We start from the raw sequence: 17,888 nt of genomic DNA, 5'->3' as shown, positions 1-17,888 counted from the left end.
GTTGTCTATTTTTCTGGTTTCAATTGTTGCAACAAAATGGTAGAACTAAATATATTTTAAGTACTATCAATAATACTACCAATATATTATTATAAATATTGGCAGTATTACAATACCATCAATAGTAGTATTGGGAGTATTAATACCAAATACTACCACTGTTACTAATAATGTTACCAATATTGGTAGTATTAGAATACTTAATGTTCAGGAGCCATATGTTAAACATAATATATATTTAAATTATAACAGTATTGGCAGTATTATAATACATCCAATTTGTATAATAACAATATTAATGTTGGTAGTATTATAATACCAGCAATACTGCCAATTAGTATTATTACAATACTAAAAATAGTAGTATTGTTATTATTATAAAACTATTAATATTGGCAATATATAATAATTGTAATATATTATCAATATTACTATAGTAAGACTATAATTTATAATACTATCAATACTGTTGTAAATTATATATATATACTTTTTTTTTTTTTTTTTTTTTACATAAAATTAAACACTTATGTAAAGTTTATTCTCAAAATTGGGTTTAAAATATACTGCCTTCAAAGCGAACTTTCCACTCCCAATATGGCGCCACACGACGACGTAACCTTTCCACTCAGACCTCAACGTAAACCTGCGTGCGCGCTCCCTGACAAATCGAACGCATTTCTTTCCAGAAGCAAGATGCCTCCGCGCGCCCTCGCACGTCAGTCTTTGCCATTGTTGTAAGAATGGTAAGCGGATCCTCCTAGTAATGGAGTTGTACTCCGAATATGACGAGAACTTGTAAATCAACTTCAGATATCACAGAACAGCTTTCTAATTCCTATAAAAACTCACTCTGCTCTTTTTTAGACAGCCAAGGACGGCAGCTACGCTGCGTAGGAGGAGCTAGCGGCGTGTTTCCGCTAAAGAACAGGCCGAGGCAGCGATCTATGCAGCCCTACTGCTAGCTACCAGCACCCGGACAGTTAGGAGCTAACGCAGGAAATTGCTTAACTACAGTTTACTACGGCTTTATTGCCGGGAAGCCGCGGTTTTACCTTTCGGGTTCGGGAACAACAACGGGCGGCAACGATGGAAGCCGAGTTTTGGGAAATCGACGAAAATGGGACTTGGAACTCCGTATATGAGGTTTGAACTGTCTGCTGATCATGGTGGGGAAACATTAAGCCGAGGGCGAAGATGTCATGTTTTAGGGACAATTATATTATTATTATGTTTTATTATTACTGTATGTGGGTATTTTGAAGTACGTCCCATCACAGCTTTAATCTCATTTAATAATCTTATTCTGTCAATAGAAACATTCTTTAAAGCTAATGACTTGTTTTTCCTCTCCATTTACACTTTTTACATTTGAATAACCGTGGATGTTATATTCATTTGGGGCTTTTAGTTATTTATTCTAACAGTTTTGTAAGATAATTATGTAGCTTACAATTTAAGTACCTTAAAAACGAACAAAAACCGTATTATTTTTCCGGACAGTCATGCATAGTTTACACATTTTTGAGGTCCTGGTTGAGGTCAGTTGTAGAGGTTCTGTTGGATCATTGGTATCACATCTGAATATGAGGTTTGAACTGTGTTCAGTTGCTTCAATCTTGGAGTCTGTAAGAGTCCAGAAACAACTTTTCATTTGTTTAAGCACGTTGTATTGCCTTGTTGCTTAAATGTGCTATATAAATAAAATTACCTTACCTTTAATATTTTAGATCGCCCATTGTCTTCAGTATTGATTAATTCAGCTTATGATGCATTGAGAACCTACTAGCTGCAATCAATCATGATAATTAACAGGCCTTGAACTAGACCAGTTGGTGACATTGTGGAAATTTCTGCTTTTTAAAAGATTTATATATCGAGATTTTGGGGTATATTGGGACAGGTTTAGATGTTTTAAGATGCATTAACTTTGGAAATCTTCCTAAATTCACTCTATAAACTGGCTGTGTCAGAACTTTAAATGGTTAAAATCATCTCACCCTGTTAATAGAATGATTAAAATAAATCTCCAAAGGACTACGTTTTATATATTTATATTCATGATAGTGTTTAGTAAACTTATGAGCTACAGGTGTCTATGTTTTACATAAACTTCTTCAGCATGAAACAACTTGACATGTAGGACAAAATTTAGGAAGGAAGAACCTCCTCCCCCCTGCACAGGACTTTCTTTGCACACATGCATAAATTTAGATTTTTCAAACATTGCAGTCACACTTGGATGTATAAAAAATAATATAATGCTGTTTGTAAAACCATTTTTTGGTTTGTTTTCCCGCAGGACATTCGCCAGCAGTCTTGTGAATTACCATGCAAAGTTGCCAAATTTCCTGAAAACAAGACTAGGAACCGTTACCGGGACGTCAGCCCCTGTGAGTTGCTCTTCGCCTTTCTTCACCTGGTCAGACTTAAAGAAAACAAACTTAAATATCCATGCTAACTGAGACGTGTCGTGTTTTCATTTGACCAATAACACCGTTGCAGCTGCTTGCTCCCATTTCTCCTCTGGCAGAGTAATAATTATTTAAAGGTAGAGTCCGGATCCTATTTTAGAAATCATCTTACCCAAAATTTACCCAAGTTTATGTTTTTTTAATGTGTTACATTAACAAGGAGTTGGTAATTATTCTGATAACTTTGTATCAGAATAATAATTATTATTATGGGTTAGCAGATTTTCTTTGTAATATATTTGTTGGTTTTTATGGTTTTAATTACAAATTTCTGATCATTATTGAGTCGGTAAGTAATATATTTCATTAAATAAGTGTTTACTCCTTTCTACTCTTTTTCAAAAAGAAAAGTAGTGCTAAGCTAATTACTTTGGTCTTGGTTATGTATGCGTGTTTTCTCTAGTTTTTTATTTTTAAAACCCTTTTTAAAATAAATAAATGACATAAAATTCACAAAACATTTAATAGGAAACTAAGGAAGCCACTAATTATACTTTACTAGTTTGATTATTACTTCATTATCCTTTCTCCATTAAACTACTGTTATGTTTCCACCTAATCATACAGAGTATATATTATTGTTCAATATCATTATCTAATAAACTAAGCAGCTAACAGAGTTTAACATTTGAACTTTGGTGGTTTCCTCTTTTCTTCACACTGAATGAGCCATGCAAAATTTGTGCAGCGCCGGCGTTGCAAATAGTTACGGTTTTTCATATTCGCATTTAACGAGATGTGAAAATGAGGAACCCGAAACTAAGTAGTTCTGTTTACGTTTTTATCTCAAAAAGATCCCTGGGCTGGTACCTCTCAGGGTGAGATTCACACGGTGTCTGTTTTTAGTCCGTCCAGCGACGCCCTTTGCTCACAGCCAGGGGAGGACGCTGTGTGGGAGGGGTGTTATCGATTTAAAATTTAAATTGTTGCTTTTGTTTGCGTCTCTCTCTGTTCTCCAGTTGACCACAGCAGAATCTGCCTGCAGCTGGGTCCAAACGACTACATCAACGCCAGCCTAATAACTGCAGAAGAGGCGCAGAGGAAATATATTCTTACTCAGGTGAGCATCCAGGGAGACTCGCTGCGCTCCAAGGGAGACGCAGCCTTTACTCAGAATATCTATTTGTATTGTAATAAAACGTATCTATAAAACGCAGCCTGACAGTAATTTAAAAGCTACAAGCAAACCTTTCAGCAAAATGTAAGAATACACTGGATGATGAGACATATTGGCTGCAACTGATGATACAATGAATCGATTTAATCGGATAAAAACATTTACTCTGTGCAGATTTTTCATTTAAAAACTTGAGTGTTTTTATGCAAGATTAGAAAAGCATGAAAAAGATACAAAACAAACAATTAAATTTTACTTAACACTTTATTGCCTGAATTGCTTCTTAAAACTAATTTTTATTCTTCTGCATTTAATTGAGGCCTGATACTGTAACTCTCCTGTTGTGATGTTTTATTTTTTACTTTATTTACTTATTACTCTTATTATATCATGTATGTATGTGCATATATATATATATATATACATATATATATATATATATTAATATTATTTATTTTTCTTTTCATGAACTTATTCTATTATAATTTTCGTGCAGCACTTTGGTGCAGTTTTAAACCTTTTTAAAAGTGCTTTGTAAATAATTTTGACATTGGCATTGAAATGCAATAACAGCATCTCTTTAATGCACACCAGATTATTTAGTAGATTAGTTGGTTCATTTTTGCATTAACTGATTAATAATTGGATAGGAAATGGTTCCTAATAGGAGAGTTTGTGTTTTTTAACAGAATGTGAACCAGGTGAAGTTTAAACTTTGACATTTTAGGAGTTCTGGGTAAAACATATTTACAGACAAACATTTGTTTTTAATCTAAAAATCCAAAATGTGTAGATTTTTGTATAGTTTTGGCCTAATTGCTGCTCTGAGTGTGTTGTTCTTAAAGCAAATGGCATTTTTTTTGAGTCTGTACTCCGGTTAGCGATTAATCGATTACTAGATTAGTTGACAGGTTTTTTCAATAATCGATTAATCACGATTAATCGTTTCATCCCTAATGGTAGTATGGTTTTACACATAAAATCCTTGGTGTGCATGAACTGGATTCTGTTTGCCATGTAAAGCTCTTTCAGATGATATAGGTTGTGCTTCCATATAAAAACAAATTGAACTTCATTTAAAATCCAGTAACTTTTCCAGTATTGTGTTCAAAGAATGTTGAGAAAATTCTAATCTATTTGTTACTTTGTGGACGTAAACTTATCTACCCTCAATTACTAAGTTATGCTAGAATCATGAAAAGTATCAGATGGTAAAAAGTAAGATTGCAGCATCCAGAGGTAATGATCTCCCAAACATGCAACGGTAAAAGTTATGAACAAATGAGAACTAGCATGTCATAGCTGCTCCAACATGCTGACGTCATGAGCGGCACAGTTCCTGAATTAACTTTGTCTCTTCAGGACTGTTAAAAAGTATCTTGTTTTGATTTAATGTGGGAAAAAAACTAACAAAAATACAAATAATTATGGAAGAGGAAGGAAACGTGGTGGTAAAAATGATTTATAAATAAAAATCTAAAAAGTGTGGCTTACATTTCTGTTCAGGTACCCTGACCATTTTGTGCTTCGGTTAGAGCTGGAAAACCTTTCTGGTGTATTTCTACCATGATGCTGCCACCACCACGTTTCTCAGAGAGGACGCTTAGTTTTACATCATTGTCCAGCCCACAGAGAAAAGCAAATCATATCCATCTGCTTTTGCAAACTTTTGTTTATTTTTTTTTTCTTTTATAAATTTATAAGATGCCTTTTTTTTTTTTTCAAAAAGTTGTGAATTACTGGCTCTGATTCACAAACTTGGGTTTTTTGTTTCACAAAATGCCTTCTTAGGTCATAAAGGCTACAGATCCCTGAGCTAGGCTAACATTAGCATGCTGCATGTTTTGATTTGGCTTGTTGGTGATTTGGTTCGTAACTTGTTTCAGTTCAGTTCCAGTTCGTTGTGTGTGGAAGAAATTTGGTTACCTGCGTCATAGAGCCGTCGGTTTGCTGTTGAGGTTGTAAAATTTAACGACTGTCTGAGCTGCAGCGCCGAACTCGGAGCTGTGTGCGGATATCTGAACACAGAGTCACATGACGCAGATGGACAGGAAGCTTCTTTTTGCTCTGGAAGTCATAAAAAGTGAAAGATCCGACTTCAGGACTAACTGAGGAGTAAAACCAGAGTCACCAACACTTATTAGTTTAGTTACGGATTCGGATCGGTGGATTTGTTAGCAGCGTTTTTGTTCATTTTCCTTTTTGTATTAAACAAAAACCAAAACTTTGATTAAAATTTCACACAAAAGAAAGAATGGCTGCTTTCATAACAAAACAAATGCATAAAATTAGGCAAATAACGGCTTCTCGTTAAAACACGGAATCCAAAGGGTTTTGTCTGAATGATCAGACAAAATCTTAATATTTGCCAGTTTAAGTGGTTAAATGGTTGTTTTCTCTGTCGTTTCTTCTTAGGGACCCCTTCCAAGTACATGTGGTCATTTCTGGGAGATGGTTTGGGAGCAGAGGACCCGCGGAGTCGTGATGCTGAACCGGGTCATAGAGAAAGGATCTGTAAGCATCAGCTCTCCATCTCTCTGCATTTCCCTTTCTTCTTGTGTATAACCTGTGTTCTCCTGTGGGTTCAGATCAAATGTGCCCAATATTGGCCTCAAAGGGAGGAGAAAGATGTCATCTTCGAAGACACCAGCTTCAAGGTCACTCTCATCTCGGAGGACATCAAATCGTACTACACAGTCCGACAGCTGGAGCTGGAGAATCTGTCTGTGAGTTGTTCCTCACCATTATCACGATGAGTCCAGAAGCTACGTGCTAATGATGCTAATCCACATTGTGATGATGGCTTTTGTTGTTGTTGAAAGTGTCTGTGCATAATTAGACAGTCTTAAGTTCCTGTTTCTAAAATAAAAGATTGAAAATTAATTTAGAAAAATTTAATTGTCATGGCAAGACTATTTAATCTTCTGTATTCTGTGTAGTTTTCTTCCCGTCAGGCAAAAGTTTGTCACCACAGACATTACGACGGAGTCTTAGAAAATAAAAAATAAATAAAATTACGAGAATAATGTTATACAAGATTAATACTAGAACAAATTGACTGTTTTTGTATTATTTTGACTTTATTCTCATAATATTTTGCCTTTATTTTCATTATTTTATTTGATTTTTTGTCACTCTGTCACTAATACTTCGTCGTCGTTGAGGCTACTGCTAAATAGCTGCTAACTGTTGCTACCCCGTTCGTGGGTTTTGTTCTAAAACAGCTCAGCTCTTTGGGGTTAAGCTTGTATAGAGAATGAGAAGCAGGAAGCTAAGAGCCTCAAACAGACTGCAGAAATGTCTCATTTTTGATCTGCTGGCCCGGCTAGAGCTTCCCAGAAAATGGGAGACGCTGCCGCTAACGCTGATCCTTAAATTTAATTCATAATAGTCTTAAAAAGTGTTAAATTTGAGTTGGTGAAACCTGCAGAAACCCTGATGTTCGTTCCTGTAAAGTCGTGTGTGAGATGATCGCTGAAGAACTGAAACATATGAAACAAATTTCCTTCTTTTCGCTTCTCTTATCCATGTTTTCTCAGTTTCATTTGCTGAAACTGCAGCTTTTCTTTGCCGTTTTCAGTTCTGAGAAATAATTTGCATAGCAAAAAAAAAAAAAAAGAAGAAAAAAGTCCTTCTTGCTTTCACTGGATTTCTTCTGATCGTTTTCACTCTGCTCTGCCCCTGCAGACTCAGGAGACGCGTGAAATTTTACATTTTCACTACACGACCTGGCCTGACTTTGGGGTCCCAGAGTCTCCCGCCTCCTTCCTCAACTTCCTCTTCAAGGTGCGCGAGTCGGGCTGTCTGAATGCGGAACACGGGCCGGTGGTGGTACACTGCAGCGCTGGCATCGGACGCTCCGGGACCTTCTGTCTCGTGGACACCTGCCTCCTTTTGGTTCGTAAAGGCTCATCAGCAGAGTCGTAGTTTAATGTTTCCAATGGAACAAGACAAAGTTTTAGTCTGGAAGCTGATTTTTGCTGTTGTTTTTACAGAAGTATAAACGTCGTTTTTCCTGCTTTTTATTTTAATTTTTTGCAAATGTAATATGGGCGTATTTCTGTTATTTTTTACAGATGTAAAAATGGCATTTTGCTATTATTTTACTAATGTAAGATGGCTGTTTTGCTGTTATTCTTTGCAGAGGCAAGAACAATGTTTTGCTATTATTTTCACAGAAGTAACAGATTTAAAAGGAGTGTTTTTCTGTTATTTTTACAGATGTCTCTCCGTAAAGACCCGTCTTCGGTGCGTATCCGTGAAGTGCTGCTGGAGATGCGCCGTCATCGGATGGGTTTGATACAAACGCCAGACCAGCTTCGCTTCTCCTACCTCGCCGTGATTGAAGGTGCCAAGTACATCAAAGGAGACACGTCTCTCCAGGCAGGTTCTTCTTCTCCTCTTCTCAATTTTTTAAAGATGCTTTCTTAAAAATAACGTGTATATTTCTGTTTTGTTCCTAGGAGTCATGGAAAGAGCTGTCGAATGAGGAAGATGATCCTCCAGAGTTCACCCCGCCGCCTCCTCTTCCTCCTCCCAGAGACCCTCACAACGGCCGAGTGCAGCCATGTTTTTTCCCTGATGACATAGAATTCGTCCAGCATGTGGAAACGTCCCAACTGAGGTGAGCATCCGAAATGCTGGCCTAAAAATCCACACATGCATCTCAATAACATAGGAAATCTTCAAAGAGTTATTTTTAAATTTAATTAGAAAAAAAAGGAACTTGTAATTGGACGTTAGTTTACTTTAAGCCAAAATCGTCTACATGCGAGTTATGAATCTGATGTAGCTTTGGGTGAAATTAATCACCTTTTTAATGATATTGTAGTTTATTTTTAGATGTGGTTAAAATTTCTATACCATCCTCTCTTGGTACTGTGTTTTTAAATCAAAATTTTTCCTTCCACTGAACTTTCTATGGAAATTCTTGGCTGCAGCAAGTTTATTTGGAATATACATTTTCTAGCTTGTGCAGGTGTCTGTGGGACAACTTTCATGTTTTGTTTAGGCCCTTACATGGTCCTAACACTTTTTCCTTCCACTTAACTTTCAATGAAAATGCTTGGATACGGCAGCTTGGGTTAAATTACCAAAATTAATCAGCTTTTTAGTAATCTTGTAGCTTATTTTTGACGTACCTCTGCTTAAAACTGTTATCCTCTCTCAAGTACACTTCTTCCTTCCACTGAAATGGAAATGCTTGGACTCTGTGGTTTGTGAACAGCAGGCTTCTCTGGAAATGACCTTTTGTGGCTTGTGCCGGGCGGTAAATAGCTGCAGCTTTCATGTCAGCACTTCCCCATGTCATTGAAATGAAAATGAACAGAAATATGTCGCTCTGTGTGTGTAAGGAACCATCAGTTTCACATTTTACATGGAGTTTCTGATATTATAATCAATAATATTCTTATTTATTGAGATGCAGACTTTTTCTTTTTGCATTAAATCGCCATTATCTGGTGAAGTTTGAGTAAAATAAGATTAGAAAATACACAAGCAGATTTATTTTATTTCTTTTAGTAGCAGCTCTAAACCTGGAGTGAATTAAGCTGTTATGAATAAACTGTGGCGCTCAATCCAGATTTACTCCAATCCAGAGTCAGTTTAATGCAGGTAATCTGCCTCATAATCTTCCTTCCTTTCCTCAGAACCGTTTTTCATGAATGCCATCAGGGGTGCATTCATCTGTATCTCTAGCTTTTCTTTATTTTTATTTTTTTTCTCGGTCTACCTGTTTCTCAAGTCTGACTGATTTACAGGAACGAGGCGGCCAGATGCAGAAGAGATAAGATTTAAAATGATAGCAGCTCTGCATAATCTGAGAGACTCACTCTGGTTCAGACCTACTTTAATCCTGGAAATTATTGCATCACAAACTTTTTATTCGCTGTTCAATAGGCCTGCCATGGTAACAAACTTTAAATTCTCAAAAGTTATTGTGATAAATTATAATATTGTTGTTTTGAGGTCATTTTAAAGACATGATATAATGCAAGAACACATTCTCAAAGGTAAATAAAGTTTAAATTTTAATGAATATTTAACACTGGAACTGTAAGATATTTTAAATATCCAAAACAAATAAGCAAAACAACAAATAAAATGAATTATGAAGCCTCTGTAAACAAAATTGTCATTCAGAAAAACAAGCTAGTTGAGACCAAAACACGAGTTTTTTGGTAGAAACGAGAAAAACAATAAATTATACAAATGGAAATCATTGAGCTTGTTTTAATTTATTGTGCGATTAATTTATTTATTGTTTGTTATTCAATAATTATTACATCCTTCAGTCTTTTTTCTGTCCATTTTACAGTTGCTATGCTAGCTTAAAGAGCAACCAGTCAGAAACAACCTGGAAGTAACATTTCAACAAATTATTTTTGCATATATATTATTAATTGGAACAATAGACTAGATTTTGATTACAAAAATTTCAATTCAGTCAATTTTTTCTTTTTGCCCCTCTAAGACCTTCTGGTGGCCCTTCCAGGGGCCACGACCCTCACTTTGAAAACTCCTGAATTAGTTGTTTTATTTCCCTAATTAAATTTGGTTTGCCTTCGGCTGGCTCTGTGGGCCAATCGGCAAACACAAACAAGACGCATGAAGTCATTTTGACACAGAGCAGCAGCAGTAAGGACAGGTGAGGGAGCCGGCTGCACCTGAGATGGTTTATCGTTGATTTGATAAGAATGCTATGAGGAAACTAGTAGCAAAGATTTTAAATGTGATTTTGACATCGATAAATCACAACACTTCCTGTCATGAATCGTCGTCTTGGTGGGTTTTTGACAAAAATGTTTTCTTAAAGTCCACTTGACGCTTTTTTCCACCAGATGTTCGTCCTTCCACTTAACTTTCCAGTGATACTTAGTGACTTTCTGCTGACACTTTAAATTAGTATTTTGTGTCTTAGAAGCTAAAATTTAAGCTCTGAGTGATAGTAACCACGCTTAACTAAAATAAAAATTAAAACGGAATGAAATAAACTTTTTATTGAAACAATCACATTTCTGTATAAAAAGTTTGTATATATACTTCAAATAAAGAGCAATGTGTGAAACGTAAGACATATGAAAAAAGTTTATACTTCATTTTCAAACAGTTACCAAACTGTTATATTATGATACTCTGTGTTTGAAATAAACTAAGCTAATAACCTGTTAGGTGTTGATTTTGTTCCCCATCAGAGCCACTTTGTAACTTACATAAAAAGTCATGAAATCAGGTTTTACACATCAGGTCACGATAATAAAGACGGTCTGATCTTTATCAGGCTTAAAGTTGATTTAAATCTAACCTCAAGTGTTCAGAAACGCGCAGCAGATTTAACATCGTCATTATTCATCAGACAGAAATGAAACCAAAATGGAGAAGCTGTGTGGAAAACGTAGCAGTCTTTGCTCCTCCTGTAGAGCTTAAGAGGAAACGATGCTGCATCATTTATCTGTCATCTGCGACCACTTCTATATCTACATATCTATGTATATAATTTATGTATTGCACCTATTGTGATCTCAATATTTTGCATATCATGAAGAAGTGCCTGGACTCCAATGAATGTTGGATCATTATTTAGGCTCAAGCTCGGTTTTCCTGTTGACACTTTAACTTTAGGGTTAGTTTATGTGTTTTTTAGTAGAGAAGCAGACGTTGCACAAAGCAACTTTTCTTAGTAAATCATTGACTCTGCACTATGTAAGGAAGTAACATGTTGTAATTATTTGCAGATTTAGTCAAGACTTTCTCTAATACTATCGCATGTTTTCCTAATGTCATACGAAAACCTAGAACATTGTTTTCAAACAATCGGCAAATAGTTTCATTTCATAGCAAAATCAGGAAACTGTGTCTCCTTCAGCTGTTATTAAAAAAATGCTACATGTCATCAAACATAACTGAAATTTGACGCCTTGAAAATGGGTCTCTGTCTCTTTAAGAAGCTCCTGCTGCTCTTTCTGGCACTTCGCCTTCATCACAGCGTTTCTCCATGAAGCCATTTACAAACGTTCTCGTGAGATTTACCACCAGTGGGAAAGTGACTGTTTGCTGCTTCCTCATCTAAAACATGCATGAGAAATCCTTTAGTCTCCATGGCAACCATTCAGCCTGTCAGCTCCTCCAGACTAGTGGCAGCAGCAACTGGAACTACGAGTCTGCTGAGCTAAGAACGGCTATAAACGGCATCATGGAGGAGCATTGTTGTGATGGTGTGCTGAAGGCGGAGTTTCAGAAAGAGCAGGAGTTTTTTTTTTTAAAGAGACAGAAGGTTAAATTAAAAATGACCAAGTCAAATATCTTATAAGTGATATTTGATTTTTATAACGACCGAAGTGGACAGTTACAATAATAATCGGCTAAAAGGGAAATTAAACCTTTGTTCTGCTGTTTGGTCTTCCAGGTCTCCAGCAGACACAGAGCTGAGGAACAGAAACCCAGCCGCCCCGGAGCCGCCTCCGGACAGACGGGACGGGCCTGTGGGAATCGAAGACCTGACGTCCGGCGCTCCGAGGAAACCCCAGCAGGGGGCGGCGGCGGAGGACGGGACGGAGGGAGCAGAGCGGGAGAAGGGAACCTGTCCTGTGCCGGGGGCCTGGTCCCCTCTGACGGCCCACGTGTGCCTGGGCACGGCGCTGGCCCTCAGCGCTTACGTCTGCTACCGCGTCTATTTCCACTGATGCCTGTCCTGCCTCCTTCCTGTCGTCTTTTCTCTTTCGTTCCATGATGTGGACTCGGCTGGCCGGTCAGCCTGCGTCGACGCGGTTCTCCTGTGATCATGTTGTAAACGGTCGGCTGCCTCTCTTTACCCAAAACCTTCTTTGTGTGTACGCCATCTCCGACGCTCAGGGCCTCGCTTTTTCAGGTGCCACATCATCCTAAATAAACGTACGTGTGTGTTTGTGTGTGTGTGGGGGAGAGCTGAGTGTGTGTGCCGACCCAAACGCAGACGCAACATAAAACAGACGTCGGTCTGCTAAGGCGAAGGGGTTTGCATTGAGCACCTCCGCCTAATTTACACGCTTCTTCTTTCTTATTTACCAAAATGACACCTTTGAATGTTTTTCCATTTTTATCCTGAACACGTTTAGTAACAGGCTGATCATGATTTTGATCAAGCTGGACTGAAAACATGTCACTAAGGGAGAAGCTTTGTTCACACAAAGAGTTTATGAATGAAAGTGTGGATTTTCAATGATCTCTGCACACTAGTTATGCTTTTTTTATTCCTTTGTACGACGGGGTATTAGGGCCACTTGGAAAATAATTTAAAATGAAATTACGAGAATGAAGTTGTAACATTATGACTTTATTCTTTTAATATTACACCTTTATTTTTGCAAAATCATGACGTTATTCTCAAAATATTACGACTTTATTATCGTAACATGACTTTACTCTTGTAATTTTACTTTTTCTTAGTATGGCCCTAATATTTGTACATTTGTGAATCTATTCAGTGAAAACTATAGATAGTTCCCACATGACGTCACGATTCCTACAGCCTGGTGCTCCATCACCATCTTGATAGTACGAAGGCAGTTTTAACACTTTATTAATTATGCGTAAGTGGTGTTTGGATATTGTTACATTTAAGGGTGTAAATACAAAGGCGATAAAACAGTGAAGAAGTTCTCATTACATCCTGTAGAGGTGAGCAAACTTTGCTATTCGTGTTGCGTTCCAGTTACCTGGGAAAAGTTAACTAGTTAAGAAGTCTGTATTTTAGAATGGTGTCGCCCACAAACATTGTTTGCAAAAACTCTTTGTAGTTTCAGGCGCTACATGTGGCATTGATTTTAGACGCACTTCTATTCCGCTTGTGTCTCGTAAAATTAACATATTTCCACCACGTTTTAAATGTTGATGCCAGGAGCGGAAATTTTGAACCGCAAAGTCCACCTTGCAAGTCGTAACTGGGGTTAGTTGGAGCTGCTCCCGGTTCCTCAGTGGAAATCCCACTTCGGAGAACGTTGGAGTTGGTTTATCCCAAACGGGAAGTCGAAATTTCCCAGCTCTGAGTTCAACCGGAACGCAGCGTTAGCATCGATGACAGCGGCTGGCTAATGTCCAGAGGAAGCACAATCCATATAATACAAAACGTATTCTGATCACTTTATTAGTGCTAATAATATTTTCAAATGTTCCGTCAATCAATAACTGCGTATTGAACTGATTGTTGTAAAAACTTCATTTTGTTGGAAAACCTGCAGAGTTTCATGACTGATTGATTTGCACAAAGTTATGAAACATGACTATAAAGTGAGGATGTCCAAATACACTGTTCCTCTAAAAATCCAAACTACATTCAGTCTCTGCGATTACTTCTTATGTGACCATATTAACAATCATATAATGTCAATAAACTTAATAAATTTTACATTCCAGTTATTATGCGTCACAAATAGCAGATGGAGAAAGAAGCAGTAGACTGTACGTCGTTAATAAACAGATTTTCATCTTATTAAAAGGATTTTTGCCGTTTTACATTTACACTCTGCGCAATAGAAAGAGACGGATCAGTTTTATTCACAAGCACAGAAACGCGATCAGATCATTGAATGGCCGTCAGAAAACACAAACGACTATTTTCATAAGATGTGCTAAAGCTAGACACTGAACCATTTCTCCTGAAGAGTAGAAAAAGACGCAAAAAGACTAATTTAAGCTTCGGTAACACTGTTTACCAGTTGCCTACCAAGATGGCGCCTTCCGGGGTAAATTACTTCCAGTCCGGTCTTGTGGGAACTATCTATTAATGCAACATTTACAGTAAGTACTAGATGCTTTTTTTTTTTTTTTAGGGTGACGTGTCTCCTCCAGTTTCCAGGCAGAATCGTGTTATTTTTTTTTTTTTATTTTATTTTAATCCTGAGATGGATCACAACACATGGCTCTACATACTGTCCGTAGTTTCACAGTCGATGTAAAAACCTCACCTGAAGGTAGCTGACATGCCTTGTAAAGCGAGCGAAAGGTCAGAGTAGCTCACACCCAACTATTTGCCAGCAATAAAAAAAAGGACGTGTGGTGTCCTTTCACGTAAATTAAAATATCGTTAAGAAGTCTGTTCATCTCAGTGATTCAGTTCAAAAAGCCAAACTCACATGTGATGTAAGATGAGCCTGTGGCTCTGCCAGGGTTTTAAAGAAAATACTTTAACGTCAGGATTTAGTTCTTCTCGACTCCATAGATTCGTGATAAATTCACTTCTGATCATGTGAATTTATCATCGGGCTCTAAAAGGTCTTCAAAGATTTCTGCTCTGACTTTAAACTTGCTTGTGCACCTTTTTCCTTCCACCTAACTTTCCAGCCTAACCATGTGCCAATGACGGTGCAAGACAGGAGTCGTCTCTGTGATTGTGCAGTTTGAACCTGAGTTTTGGGGGTTTACAAGGGATGCACAGATGCAAAAATTTGGGACGATATCTACATCGGATACAAACGATATCAGCAATATCGTTTATATTGCTGGTAAACCATATTTACTGATATTATAAATATTTCTGTACTGTTTTGATAGAAATAAATGCCAACAAGATGAAAGCAAATATTGGTTGTTAATACCGGCCTGATTTTATTTATCGCGCGGACAGATGTTATAAGATGACCAAAATCAGCCGATGCCAATGTTTGTCCCGATATGTCGTGCATCACTAGTTTTCACCAGTTCGTCATGAAAGTTAATCAAATTAAATGCTTTATATTTATCACTTTGTGAACTGAATTACTGAGCTAAATGAACTTCTCAGTGATATTTCAGTTTGTAGAGAGGTATGTGTAGGTCTCTGAGGTTGAGCGTGGGACCAGGGATTTTAAAACTAACCAAAAAAAAAAAAAAAAGAATCAAACACCAGCACAGGGATGAAAACGATGCACTGTTCAGATTTTTCATCGTGTCATGGTGTGAGCCTGAACTGGCCGTGTTCTTCTTTATGATTGTTAGTTGTTTTTTTTTTTTTTTTAAAGCATGCTGCGTTTGTGAATCGACAGATTTGTCCAAATAAGAGATTAGTTGAGCTGCTACCATTCGTTTACCTTTGGGACGAGACAGAGTTCAGTACTTTGTCCGACAGCTGTACCTTTCCTTAGAATGTATGAACGTCCTCACTGCAGGACACACCCTTATTAAATTTATATATAAGCATATATATATATATTTCAGATCAGGTTTTAAGTGTGCTGAGTTCTTTTTCTGCTTTAACGGATTAAAACCTCAGCACCTGTGCAGTAATTGCACCACGTTTTCCCATTTTCTATACGTATGCTGAGCTTAGAAACATATTTTTTTATTTACATTTGTTGTTTTCATTTTTAATAAAGAAAACAAAGGAAAAAAATGTCCTGTTTTTCTTCAGATTTATGAGGAAACATTGTCTCCTCATTCATCAGGTTTCCAACACTTTCTCTATGCTGCAAAAGCATTAAATCTTACAAGGTATTTTTGTCTAGTTTCTAGTGCAAATATCTTTACACATTTGAAATAAAACTAAACTAACTTACAAGATATTGGAGCTTGTTTTAAGTAAATAATTCCTCAATATCGATTAAAAATATTGCTCCAAAAAGTATTTTTTCTTCCATTTTTAAAGTTATCTGCTCATAAAGGTTTTGCACTTTTGCGTTTTCATAAGACAAGAGTTTCAAAGTTTTTGGGTTTGATTATTTTATTATTTGAGCTGAATGTTTTAGTTTGAGTAAAAGTAGGTCGATCTATGTGGTTTACTTACTCCAAAACTAAGATGATTGCAAAAATAACTTAATAAATGGAAACCTATTTTTTGTACCACATGTTTTTAAGAATTACATTTATAATTTAGCTTTAAAAAAGTACTCAGTTATGTCAAAAAGGTGTCTTTGTTTTCCTCGGAACACAGCTTCTGCTTTTATATGCTCTTTCTCCCGCCGGACACATCTGACCAATAAGGAGCCAGAGCGTTCTCACGTGGTTGGTAGTGACAGGTTCTGATTGGCTTGTAGTTTTCTCTCTGCGGTTTCAAGGCTATGTCAAGCCTTGGTATCATAAAATCAGTTTTGTTTTGCCATCTGTAATTACGTCCCACTGGTGAAAAAAATTGTTTTGACAAGGTGCAACTTTGGAAGAGTGTTAGTGCCACAAAAATTATTCTAACTTTAAACCTCTGATAACAAAAGTCAGAATTGTGAGAAAAACTTATGTTTTTTTCCCCTGCATGGCCCTATTACATATTCCGTAAAATATGTGTTCTCATAACTAATTTCAGATATCTGAAACGTCAGCGTTGTGAAACTGATTTTATGTCAAAACGGCATGCCACACAGACTCTAAACTACTGACTCCAGCGGGGGGCGATATTGTTCTATGGTTTTAAATTCTTCCTGAAGTTCAAGATGTAATGTTGTGAATTCGCCACACGGTAGCGCTATTGAGATGTACAAACGACCTCTTGTCATAATGTTCTGTTCTGTTCTGGATTCTTTCCTGTTTTCGTCCTTTGTACCTGTGTTTGCAAAACAACCTTGTGTTTTGCGGTAAGAAAATTAATTTTTTTAGCATGAGCTGAAGTGTCAGCCTGTTTGTCACACTTTCCATTAATTTCTAGTATTCATGCTGTTTTGTTTTTTCTATTATATAAATAAAAATGTCCTTTCCTCTAAAACCTGGACTTTATATTCCAATATTTATTCTGGCCGCTCTTGAAACAGGTGTCATAGATAAATACTTTCGTTTTTTTCTTTTTTTGGTCCCCAATGTGGGTTTTATGCAAACATATGTAAGTAAGGCTGATGTAAAAACGCAGAGCTGGGGGCCGGGTGGGTGAACTTTGGAAAGAAAAAGAGAAGATGAACTTGTCCAGAGACAGGCTGCTGCGTCTGCTTGAGGAAACTCCACCGCATTGGGGTGTAGCGCAGATGATTTAGCAACCGTCTTGGCGAGCACTTCCTGTTTGGGAAAGAAGGATGCGCTGGTACGTGCTGTTCAAGAATGCAACTTAGTGAGTAATAGCACTCCCAACAGTGTTGGTCTGACGTCAAGCGCACCAGCAAGTTAGAACAAGCTGTAGGAAAACTACAATCAAGGTGTAGCCAAGCGCCGGAAGTCCTTTCAAAGCCACGCTTGTTTCTAGTGAAACTGAAGTCTATGTGACAGGACTGCCATGACTCATGTAAGTTGTGGTTAGGGGTATTGTTCTGTTGTAAATATAAACATCTTGAGTGACACATTGGACGCCAGGCCATACAAAATGATTTTCTTCTTTTTCCAAACTGATTCGTGACAGCTTTGTAGAGTCTCCACTCTCAGAGTAACAC

At 37.2% G+C, this 17,888-nt stretch overlaps 1 protein-coding gene across 1 annotated transcript; it reads left to right on the top strand.

Annotated features, from left to right (window-relative positions):
• Positions 1–525: 525 nt before the first annotated feature.
• On the top strand, positions 526–15,937 carry ptpn1 (protein tyrosine phosphatase non-receptor type 1). Its single transcript, XM_014985297.2, has 10 exons — positions 526–746; positions 868–1,146; positions 2,303–2,393; positions 3,434–3,534; positions 6,007–6,105; positions 6,180–6,317; positions 7,279–7,488; positions 7,813–7,974; positions 8,055–8,215; positions 11,999–15,937. Exons 2-10 carry the CDS (start codon positions 1,090–1,092, stop codon positions 12,273–12,275), a joined length of 1,296 nt encoding a protein of 431 aa, XP_014840783.2. The 5' UTR covers positions 526–746; positions 868–1,089; the 3' UTR covers positions 12,276–15,937.
• The last annotated feature ends 1,951 nt before the right edge of the window (positions 15,938–17,888 follow it).

The sequence above is a fragment of the Poecilia mexicana genome, unplaced genomic scaffold (genome assembly GCF_051168715.1).
Source record: "Poecilia mexicana isolate PSO_F unplaced genomic scaffold, ASM5116871v1 scaffold_7, whole genome shotgun sequence".
Taxonomy (NCBI): Eukaryota; Metazoa; Chordata; class Actinopteri; order Cyprinodontiformes; family Poeciliidae; genus Poecilia; species Poecilia mexicana.
This window is presented reverse-complemented; position numbering and strand designations above follow the sequence as displayed.